Below are 12,419 nucleotides of genomic sequence, written 5' to 3'. Positions count from 1 at the left end.
GAAAGTGTTGACTGGTGTCACTATCTCGCGAACGCGCCGGCGGATCTCCACCAAATTCAGGGGGATCCCTTCAGCTCAAGAAGCCTTCTCGAACGCCACCCTCCACGCGTTGGTAGCCCCCCGGGATCGCTTGATCGGTTGGCGCCGGACCGCAAATTTAACCACCCGTAACTCCCGAACCCCGGGGGCTATCCACGCGGAGGTGGTCTCATTCGAAAGCGGGCCTCTAGACGTACATTCCATTCGCGTTCGAGAGGATTCCTCGAGCTGAAGGGACCCCCCGAATTTGGTGCGGATTCGCCGCGCCCTTACGGAGATATGGCCGTTCAAAGTTTCAATGGTTTTCCATAGACTTAAGTTTTAAAGCGTTTCATATGAAGGTAGAATGACGTCAAAGCGCGCTCTGCTGGACAAACTAAGTAATTACACCATTTCAAGCATTTTATCTGCGTTATATGTTCTGTAAAAAAAAAATGTTCATATCGTTGTCATATCGGCGTCATATTGGCTGATACAGATATATCGGCGACAAGCTCATATCAGCAAAACAATATATCGGTCGGGCTCTGAAACTCATAAGAAAACAATTATATCATTTATATAATGAAGAAAAATTATACACAAGAATACACTTTTCTGACATTGTTCTTTGGGGAGGAACTCCATCTTTGAGTTGAGCTGAATATCACAGTTGAATCTGCTGGTTTTGAAGATGAACTTTATTCACTGTGAAACTTTAGATAATGTTACTTTATCATGTCACTTGTAATGTCTGGTTAGGACAGATTTATCCAGATGATATGTTATTGTTTGATGCATTATTGTGTCTCATTTGGTGAGGACGCAGCATCAGACCTGAAAGTGCTGATCTGAAGATGATCTACTTACTGTGAATGCTTTTTATATGACTGTGTAGAGAAGATGAACGATTGAAACACTTCCCACATGCAGTGCAGTGATACGGTTTCTCTCCAGTGTGGATCCTCTCATGAGATTTCAGGATTCCTGACCGACTGAATCTCTTGTCACAGTGTGAACACTTGTAAGGTGTTTCTGTAGTGTGAACGGTCTTGTGCACTTTCAGTGCACCATATGTAAAAAAAGTCTTCCCACACTCAGAGCAAGCATGATCCTTCACACCGCTGTGTCTTTTCTGGTGATATTTTAAAGCAGCAAATTGGCTAAAACACTTTCCACACAAAGAACACGCATGAGGCTTTTCCTTTGTATGAATTTTCAGGTGCTTCTTCAGGGCACTTGCCGTAAAAAAACGTTTACCACAATGGTCACAGTTATATTGTCTTTTTCTAGAATGAGTACGCAGATGAACTTTAAAAACACTTGATATTCTGAAACTCTTTCCGCACTGATCACATGAGTACGGCTTTTCTCCAGTGTGGATTTTCACGTGTTTGTTAAGGTTTCCTTTTTGTGTAAAACTCTTCCCACACTGAGCACATGTGTGCGGCTTCTCTCCGGTGTGGATTTTCACGTGATCGTTAAGGGTCCCTTTTAGTCTGAAGCTCTTCCCACAATGATCACATGCATGTGGCTTCTCTCCAGTGTGGATCCTCTCATGTATTTTCAGATATTCTGACTGACTGAATCTCTTGTCACAGTGTGAACACTTGTAAGGTTTCTCTCCAGTGTGAATCCTCTTATGCCTTTTTAAACACTTTGCTGAAATAAAAGTCTTTTCACACTCAAAGCACATGTACTCTCTCACACCAGTGTGTATTTTCTGATGTTCTTTTAAATGTTCTAGACATGAAAAACTCTTTCCACACAAATAACATGAATGTGGTTTCTCCTTTGAATGAACTCTCAGGTGATTCTTTAGGTATGGTGCCCTCAAAAATGTTTTGCCGCACTGATCACATGCATACGGTTTCTCTGCCGTGTGGATGTTCATGTGTCCTTTAAGGTTTGATGATTGTGCAAAACTCATCCCGCACTGATCACATGTGAACGGTTTCTTTCCAGTATGAACTCTCATATGTGCTGTAAGGTTTCCTTTTAGTGCAAAACTCTTCCCGCACTGATCACACGTGTACGGTTTTTCTCCATAGTGGATCCTCTCATGTGTTTTCAGATGTCCTGAATGAATTAATCTCTTGTCACAGTGTAAACACTTGTATGGTTTCTCTCCAGTATGAACTCTCATGTGAACATTAAAACTATGTTTGCTGGTCAAACTCTTTGCACACTGAGTGCAGGTGAAAGATTTCTTGGCTCTTCTTTTCTTTAAATCTTTCTGTTTGGTTTGAGAGCAACTCACAAAATGTTCTCCAGTTTTGACATGATTTTTCTCCTCAACTTCACTCAGTTTTTCATTCTCCGTATTTTCTTCAATCAGCTCTGAAATAAAAGTAAAAACATTTCATTTACAGTCACTTGTAAAAAGCAAAGAAATGTGGATATAAAAGTGAACCCTGATGTAACAGTATAAAGTAGACAATTCCATTACAGAATTTTTGTCTTTTTAATGCATTGTTATAAACTAAACTAAACTTTCCATGAATGAGGTACATTGCTCTTCAAATCATTATTTTAAAAACATTATAGGCACAAATCCCATGTTTGTATTGGGAGAACTATTAAATATGTGATAGCAATCCGTTTAAATTTTCATCTTTCTTGCTTCATGTGTGTGCGTGATTTGAACTCTAATAACATTCCGTAGTCCAGAAACTTTCTTTAGGTAAAATTTAATAACAAAATTAACTGGAAAAAATGTTACACGGTCAAAAAACTGTTTCGCTCCAATATTGCATCACAAAAAACTAACGGTCCTTGCCGAAAATGACAACATTGTCAATATGAAATATAATACACATATTAAATTATTTACTTTTATAATTATTTTACAATTGCTTAACACACACAATTATTTATTTATTCCACATCTATATAAACAAATAACATATGGCTCTTACACATCCGGCCCCCTAATTGGTTGGGCAGGAGACCAAACAATTATTATAGACATTAATACTAAGAGCCATTAAAATTGAACATTTATGAATAAGAAATAGCTACTTGGTTCTTCCACATTTTTCTTTGGTTATCTTTACTCTTGAAAGTTCTTTATTAGTCTTCATGCTTAAATTGCCTCTAAAAAGTTCCTTTTTAATCTTGACCATTTACTGCGTTCCTGAAGAATGGGCAGGTACTCATGAGTCCATCTGCTCCAAAACAAATCAGCGAGATATTGGACTTGTCTCTAACGTTTTCACACATATTGGTCCTCCTTATTAAAGACACCTGGTGGTAAGCTGGGTTGAGTTTTCAACAACAGTAAATGGTTAGGCGTCAGAGGCTCAAGGTCATTTGGATCTTCTGAGGTACTAGTTATTGGTCTGTTGTTGATGATGCTTTCCACCTAACACATGATGGTATGAAGACTGTCATCATTAATAGTCTGTTCCTTTAAGAGAGCGCAGAGTATCTTTCTTACAGTACGGATTTGACGCTCCCAAACCCCACCTTGATGAGAAGCAGCTGGACTGTTGAAGATCCATTTAATCCCTTTCTGTAGCATGGCGTTTTCAATTTTGTTATGGTCCAGGTTTCTCAGTGCTTCTCGCAATTCTCTTTCTGCGCCGACAAAATTTGTGCCATTGTCTGAGCGCATGACTGACACCTGTCCTCTTCTACTTATAAAACGCCTAAAAGCGTTTATGCATGAATCAGAGTTCAAACTATCAGCTCTCTCAATGTGTACTGCTCTGATTGTTAAGCAAGTGAACAACACTCCATACCTTTTTGTGGTACTCCGGCCCTGTTTTACGTCGAAGGGTCCAAAGTAATCTACGCCCACATTCGTGAAAGGGGGTTTATCAGGTAGCAAGCGGTCTTCTGGCAAGCTTGCCATTTTTTGCTCATCAACTCTTCCATTAAGTCTGCGACAAACTGCACATTTATGGATAAGTTTTCGAATTGCTGAGTTGGCTTGGGGGATCCAGAATTTTTTGTCGGAGTGTAGATAGCATGTAGTTTCGACCACAGTGTCCACATCTTTGATGAATATCATTTAGAATGGGAGTTGAAATCCTGGAGCATTTTGAGAGGATTGCAGGATGTCTGGATTCCTCTGGCATGGCTGCTCTTTTGAGCCTACCTCCCACTCTTAGTATCCCATCCTGAAGTACAGGGTCAAGCTTGAACAGCTGACTTCTTTTCTTAACGGGAATATTCTTTCTCAGAGCCTCAATTTCATTCTGAAATTGTTGTTTTTGACTGAATTGAATGAGCTGAATTTCTGCTTGATTCAGGTTTTCCAGGCTCAATTACTTTTTCTCCATTGTTGATCTGTATTTTTGCATTTGCTCCTGTAGAAGGGATGCTTGTTTTTCTGGGTCTTTCTCTGATTGTGTAATGGACTCTTGGAACTGTCTTCTTGCTTTACATAATTGTAAAAGTGTTTCTTTGAGTCTTATCCATGCCACTGCCTTTTTTAGACGAACCCAGCTTGAGTGGTAATCAGTTAGCTTGCTTACAATGTCCTTGCTTTCTTTATTTTTGAGAACATTGACTTCGATTTCACCTTTGATTTCAGGGTCTTGTTGTGCATCTTGAGTCATTTGATCTCGGCTTTGTGGCCATTCTTCCTACAAAAAGTCAGGTCCTTTAATCTAAGTTTCTACTTGAACAAAGTCCTTTGTTTTAAGACCTCTGGTAGCTTGATCTGCAGGGTTTTGTGATGTCTTGACAAACCTCCATTGTAACGGAGTAGTAACATCTCGTATGAGTGAGATCCTCTTTGCTACAAATGTTTTGAAGCGTGCACTCTCATTGCCAATGTGGCTGAGCACTGTAGTGCTGTCCGTCCAGAAAACCGACTGCTGTAGTGGAATTTGAAGCTCTTGTCTTAGTATTTTGTCTACTTTGACGGCTATGGTTGCCACTGTCAGCTCAAGTCTAGGGATTGTGATTTGTTTGAGTGGGCTAGCTCTTGACTTTCTCATCAACAAGGAACAATGTTTCTGATTTTGTTCATTTGTAAGTACCAGATAAGTTGCTGTGCCATACGCACTCTCGCTGGCATCAGAGTCATTATGCAGTTGCGCTTCTCTTGTGTTACCAAACTTCTCTGGTTTTACGCACCTTTTGATCTGAAAGTCTGAGAGGTGATTTAGATCTTCTAGCCATCTGACCCACTGATCAGCTCGCTTGCCCTCAATCTCTTCATCCCATCCATATCCTTGCTTGCACATATCCCTCAGAAGGAGCTTGACTGGTAGGATGAGTGGCACCAGAAAACCAAGAGGGTCATAAATTGAATTAACAACCGAGAGAATACCTCTCCTACTCAATGGCTTCTCCTGTACCTTGATGTTATATGTGAAGGTGTCATTTTCTGTACACCACTGCATGCCGAGTGCTCTCTCGATCAGCATAGAATCCTGATTCAAGTCAAGGTCCTTTATTCCACTGGCCCTTTGTTCTTCTGGAATGGAAAATAGTACTTTCCTTCTATTGCTTGCTAGTCAAGGTCCTTTACTCCACTGGCCCTTTGTTCTTCTGGAATGAAAAATAGTACTTTCCTACTATTGCTTACCCACTTGGTTAAGCAGAAACCTCCTTCAGCACACAACTTCCGAACATCACTTGTTAAGGGTTGTGTGTTCACGGTGTGTGTGTGTGCGTGTTAACTGCTGTGTGTGCGCACTTTGGATGGGATAAATGCAGAACACTAATTCCGAGTATGGGTCACCATACTTGGCCACATGTCACTTCACTTTCACTAAGTCAATAGCTTCTTGTTCTGTAGATACAGATTTCAAGCGGTCATCCACGTAAAAATTGTGCATAACTGTTTCAACAGCCTTTGGAGATGCTACTTCTTTTCTGTCCTCTGCAGTCCTTTTCAGTGCATAAGAGGCGCAGCTTGGTGACGAAGCGGCTCCGAATAAGTGCACCATCATCCTAAATTCTTCTATAGGTGCATTCAAATTCCCCTCTGGCCACCAAAGAAAACGAAGCAGATCTGCGTCCTACTCAGGAACCCTCACCTGCTAGAACATCGACTCCACATCTGCCATCATGGCTATTGGTTCTTCCCTAAATCTAGTAAGGACAACAATGAGTGTGTTTGTGAAGTCAGGACCTTGTAGCAATTGGCTGTTCAGAGACATGCCTTGAAACGAAGCAATACAATCAAAAACCACTCTTATTTTGTTTTTCTTTGGGTGGTACACCCCGTGGTGTGGTATGTACCAGACTCTGTTGTCGTTGCGAACAAGCTGTTCTGGGGGAACAATTTGGACTTTTCTGCAGTGTTGCTTTCTTTCTTCATGGGTCCATTCACCACCCATCCCAGTGCAGTTTTCACAGCATAAGGTCCACCCTGTTGGCTGTTTATGATGTAGCATGGCTTCATTGCCTTTGAATTGTTGGCTCCAATCAGAAGGTCTACATTTGCATCAATACTAGGTATGCTTGCTTCGCTTAAGTATGGCCAATTTTTTGTGTGTTCTTGTTTGGGAATGTTCTCGTTTTGAACAGGGATACTGCTGTGTGTGAAGACTTTAGGTAGCTCATAATACTTTGTGTCTTCCAGTGCACACACTTCCAAGTCTGTGAGGATGAAACTGTTTACTAACTTCTGCTCTCCTGGCTTATTTTGACACATAGTGCTTAGTAGAATTTGAGTTGGCTTCCCTTTCAGGTTCAGTTTCCTTTGCAGTTCCCCCGTACAAAATGTAGCTGTACTTCCTGCATCCAGGAAAGCATATTCTACATATCTGTCATTCTTATTCGACTTGACTTTTACTGGCACTATTGATAGCACACAGTAATCTCCTCCAGACGCTGTGTTCTCACTTGATTGGTGGTTAAGGGAGACTTGGGCACATGAGATCTTCTGGTCTTTTGTTTAAACATATTTTGTACCTTTTTGGTTCTCCTTAATGTGTAGAATGTCTGTGTTTTTGGGAACATTCTTTACATTCCATTCTCTTTTTGCAAGTCTTGCTAAGATGGCCTTGAGTTAAGCATCCAAAACATAAGCCTTTAGACTTCAGGAACTCCACACGTACCTTATGTGGCTGCTCTTTTATTTCACTACATGACTCTAGAGCATGATCCTTTGTACAAAACATACATGGTTTTTCAAAGGCACTGAGGCTCTTGGGGGGGACTGACCTGTTTCCTTAACACAATTTGAGGACTTCTTTCCTCCATGCAAATGTTGGTTGCAAAGCTGCTCTTTATTATTCCTTTTTTAGTAGGATACTTCTCTTTCTGATGCACCTTTGCTGCTACAACATTGCGATGGTCCAGTATGTCACCAAAGAGAGGGTCCATGGCCACTTTAGCTTGACAATCAATGAAGTGAACTAAATTAGTAAATCTTGCTCTTACTCCTTGTCGCTCTTTGATGTCGTAAGCTTCTGATCGCCACCTTTCTTTCATCTTGTATGGTAGCTTTGAAAGTATAACTCCCATATTGGTAGGATTGTCCATTTCCTCCATGAACTCTCCATCTTCCATTGTATTCCGACAACCAATCAGGAACAGAGCATATGCACTCAAAGCTTTACCATCATCAGACTTCATCTGAGGCCACTTTAAAGCTTTATCAATATAAGCACTTGCTATGAATAGCTCATCTCCATAATGCCTTTGGAGCAATCGTTTTGCTTCCTTGAAACCTCTGCTTGATGGCATATATTCACAGCTTCTTACGATCTCTTGTGGCTCTCCAGCGGTGTATTGTTCTAGGTAATATAACTTGTCTTTTTCATTGTCTATATTGTGTTCTATGGTATTTTCAAAGGACCTGATGAAGGATTTGCAAGTCAGTGGATCACCAGTAAACACTTGGATGTCTTTACTTGGAAGCTGAATTTGTCTTTGCTGTTTCACAAGCAATTCAGTCAAGTCATTTTGCTTCTGCATAATTTGAATAATGCTGTCATCTGCTTGACGATTACTGTGGCCTGTGGCTCCTGATGTGTCTAATGTTGGTGCAAGTAACACTGGATTTGAGATGGCCTTCATTTTACTTTTCCCCACAGATGAATGACCTGGTGAATCATTACTCTGCTCTGTTTTCAGCTCTGATTGCTTCTGGTGGATTCCCCTTCTTGGCTTAGATGGTACGCTGCTTCTGCCTTCATCTGATCGTTTATACTCCTTCAAGACCTTTAATTTAGCATTGCTTTCTGCAAGAGCTGTTTCTATTTCAAGTTCCTCCATTTTTGCTCTGAGCTGCATCTTTTCAATTTCAAGTTGTTGTTTCTTCTTTAGGGACGCTGCCCTTGCTAGCAGAGCTGCACGTTTTGATTCTTCTCGTGCACAAGCTGATGATACTGAGGAGGAAACTGATCCACTTTCAACATCTGAATCATGCCTCTTTTTAGATTCACTCTTGTTCGCAGATACCTGTGAGGCACTGTCGTGAGGACTAACATCATCCTCCATATCAAAATTGTCATTTTGGCCTTTTTTATCACCCACAGCAGCTATCCAGTTTTCTGTTTTCTTTTCAAAAAGTCTCAGGGAATCCATTTTAGGCTGAAACCAATTTTGTTGATCTGCAATCTTTTCATCTTCAGGCAAAAGATCTTGAACTTGCAAATTTAACTCCGTAAACTCGGTTAGCAATTGTGCAAAGTCAAGTTGCATCAACTCTTGTACATTCTGCAGATTTTCCTCATCAATCATCAACTTTTCAATGGCCTTGCTTTTACTGGTAAGAGCAGATAATTTCGCTCTTCTTAGTCCAATGCGTCTGTGAAGCTGCTCTTCTAACGCTCTTTCAGTGGTTCTCACTTGATTGGTGGTTAAGGGAGACTTGGGCACATGAGATCTTCTGGTCTTTTGTTTCAACCTCTTTTGTACTTTTTTGGTTCTCCTTAATGTGTAGAATGTCTGGGTGTTTTTGGGAACATTCTTTACATTCCATTCTCTTTTTGCAAGTCTTGCTAAGATGGCCTCAAGTTAAGCATCCAAAACATAAGCCTTTAGACTTCAGGAACTCCACACGTACCTAATGTGGCTGCTCTTTTATTTCACTACATGACTCTAGAGCATGATCCTTTGTACAAAACATACATGGTTTTTCAAAGGCACTGAGGCTCTTGGGGGGGACTGACCTGTTTCCTTAACACAATTTGAGGACTTCTTTCCTCCATGCAAATGTTGGTTGCAAAGCTGCTCTTTATGGCTCCTTTTTTAGTAGGATAATTCTCTTTCTGATTCACCTTTGCTGCTACAACATTGCGATGGTCCAGTATGTCACCAAAGAGAGGGTCCATGGCCACTTTAGCTTGACGATCAATGAAGTCAACTAAATGAGTAAATCTTGCTCTTACTCCTTGTCGCTCTTTGATGTCGTAAGCTTCTGATCGCCACCTTTCTTTCATCTTGTATGGTAGCTTTGAAAGTATAACTCTCCTATTGGTAGGATTGTCCATTTCCTCCATGAACTCTCCATCTTCCATTGTATTCCGACAACCAATCAGGAACAGAGCATATGGACTCAAAGCTTTACCATCATCAGACTTCATCTGAGGCCACTTTAAAGCTTTATCAATATAAGCACTTGCTATGAATAGCTCATCTCCATAATGCCTTTGGAGCAATCGTTTTGCTTCCTTAAAACCTCTGCTTGATGGCATATTTTCACAGCTTCTTACGATCTCTTGTGGCTCTCCAACGGTGTATTGTTCTAGGTAATATAACTTGTCTTTTTCATTGTCTATATTGTGTTCTATGGTATTTTCAAAGGACCTGATGAAGGATTTGCAAGTCAGTGGATCACCAGTAAACACTTGGATGTCTTTACTTGGAAGCTGAATTTGTCTTTGCTGTTTCACAAGCAATTCAGTCAAGTCATTTTGCTTCTGCATAATTTGAATAATGCTGTCATCTGCTTGACGATTACTGTGGCCTGTGGCTCCTGATGTGTCTAATGTTGGTGCAAGTAACACTGGATTTGAGATGGCCTTCATTTTACTTTTCCCCATTCATTGTCTATATTGTGTTCTATGGTATTTTCAAAGGACCTGATGAAGGATTTGCAAGTCAGTGGATCACCAGTAAACACTTGGATGTCTTTACTTGGAAGCTGAATTTGTCTTTGCTGTTTCACAAGCAATTCAGTCAATAAAGTCTGCTTCTGCATAATTTGAATAATGCTGTCATCTGCTTGACGATTACTGTGGCCTGTGGCTCCTGATGTGTCTAATGTTGGTGCAAGTAACACTGGATTTGAGATGGCCTTCATTTTACTTTTCCCCAAAGATGAATGACCTGGTGAATCATTACTCTGCTCTGTTTTCAGCTCTGATTGCTTCTGGTGGATTCCCCTTCTTGGCTTAGATGGTACGCTGCTTCTGCCTTCATCTGATCGTTTATACTCCTTCAAGACCTTTAATTTAGCATTGCTTTCTGCAAGAGCTGTTTCTATTTCAAGTTTTTCCATTTTTACTCTGAGCTGCATCTTTTCAATTTCAAGTTGTTGTTTCTTCTTTAGGGACGCTGCCCTTGCTAGCAGAGCTGCACGTTTTGATTCTTCTCGTGCACAAGCTGATGATACTGAGGAGGAAACTGATCCACTTTCAACATCTGAATCATGCCTCTTTTTAGATTCACTCTTGTTCGCAGATACCTGTGAGGCACTGTCGTGAGGACTAACATCATCCTCCATATCAAAATTGTCAGTTTGGCCTTTTTTATCACCCACAGCAGCTATCCAGTTTTCTGTTTTCTTGTCAAAAAGTCTCAGGGAATCCATTTTAGGCTGAAACCAATTTTGTTGATCTGCAATCTTTTCATCTTCAGGCAAAAGATCTCGAACTTGCAAATTTAACTCCGTAAACTCGGTTAGCAATTGTGCAAAGTCAAGTTGCATCAACTCTTGTACATTCTGCAGATTTTCCTCATCAATCATCAACTTTTCAATGGCCTTGCTTTTACTGGTAAGAGCAGATAATTTCGCTCTTCTTAGTCCAATGCGTCTGTGAAGCTGCTCTTCTAACGCTCTTTCAGTGGGTTTAGGCGCCCTCTTGTGTTCAAAAACTGCAACGTCCTCTCCCTCTTCAGCCATCTAAATTCCATCAATGCACAAACTGCTTGCAGACGATTAAAAGTACGCACAATACCTTTCTGTATCAGATCTGAGACCACTTTAAAGCTTTATCAATATAAGCACTTGCTATGATTAGCTCATCTCCATAATGCCTTTGGAGCAATCGTTTTGCTTCCTTAAAACCTCTGCTTGATGGCATATTTTCACAGCTTCTTACGATCTCTTGTGGCTCTCCAACGGTGTATTGTTCTAGGTAATATAACTTGTCTTTTTCATTGTCTATCTTGTGTTCTATGGTATGTTCAAAGGACCTGATGAAGGATTTGAAAGTCAGTGGATCACCAGTAAACACTTGGATGTCTTTACTTGGAAGCTGAATTTGTCTTACAAGCAATTCAAGCAATTCAGTCAAGTCATTTTGCTTCTGCATAATTTGAATAATGCTGTCATCTGCTTTGTGGCCTGTCTGTTTCACAAGCAATTCAGTCAAGTCATTTTGCTTCTGCATAATTTGAATAATGCTGTCATCTGCTTGACGATTACTGTGGCCTGTGGCTCCTGATGTGTCTAATGTTGGTGCAAGTAACACTGGATTTGAGATGGCCTTCATTTTACTTTTCCCCACAGATGAATGACCTGGTGAATCATTACTCTGCTCTGTTTTCAGCTCTGATTGCTTCTGGTGGATTCCCCTTCTTGGCTTAGATGGTACGCTGCTTCATCTTTCATCTGATCGTTTATACTCCTTCAAGACCTTTAATTTAGCATTGCTTTCTGCAAGAGCATTTCAAGTTTCAAGTTTTTCCATTTTTACTCTGAGCTGCATCTTTTCAATTTCAAGTTGTTGTTTCTTCTTTAGGGACGCTGCCCTTGCTAGCAGAGCTGCACGTTTTGATTCTTCTCGTGCACAAGCTGATGATACTGAGGAGGAAACTGATCCACTTTCAACATCTGAATCATGCTCTGAATTAGATTCACTCTTGTTCACAGATACCTGTGAGGCACTGTCGTGAGGACTAACATCATCCTCCATATCAAAATAGTCATTTTGTTCTTTTTTATCACCAACAGCAGCTATCCAGTTTTCTGTTTTATTTTCAAAAAGTCTCAGGGAATCCATTTTAGGCGGAAACCAATTTTGTTGATCTGCAATCTTTTCATCTTCAGGCAAAATATCTTGAACTTGCAAATTTAACTCCGTAAACTCGGTAAGCAATTGTGCAAAGTCAAGTTGCATCAACTCTTGTACATTCTGCAGATTTTCCTCATCAATCATCAACTTTTCAATGGCCTTGCTTTTACTGGTAAGAGCAGATAATTTCGCTCTTCTTAGTCCAATGCGTCTGTGAAGCTGCTCTTCTAACGCTCTCTCAGTGGGTTT

General features: G+C 40.5%; 1 protein-coding gene across 1 annotated transcript in view; it reads right to left on the bottom strand.

Annotated features, from left to right (window-relative positions):
• Positions 1 to 451: 451 nt before the first annotated feature.
• LOC107683475 (gastrula zinc finger protein XlCGF57.1-like) overlaps positions 452 to 12,419 on the bottom strand; it is a 12,828-nt gene continuing 860 nt past the window's right edge. The window contains exon 2 of the mRNA XM_016479534.1: positions 452 to 2,358. Within this exon, the coding sequence (XP_016335020.1) occupies positions 881 to 2,358 (1,478 nt within the window). The 3' untranslated portion in view covers positions 452 to 880. The remainder of the gene's footprint in view (positions 2,359 to 12,419) is intronic.

Source organism: Sinocyclocheilus anshuiensis, unplaced genomic scaffold (genome assembly GCF_001515605.1).
Source record: "Sinocyclocheilus anshuiensis isolate Anshui unplaced genomic scaffold, SAMN03320099.WGS_v1.1 scaffold2604, whole genome shotgun sequence".
NCBI classification, from domain to species: domain Eukaryota; kingdom Metazoa; phylum Chordata; class Actinopteri; order Cypriniformes; family Cyprinidae; genus Sinocyclocheilus; species Sinocyclocheilus anshuiensis.
The sequence above is the reverse complement of the archived record's forward strand: the minus strand, read 5'-3'. Positions and strand labels throughout refer to the sequence as shown.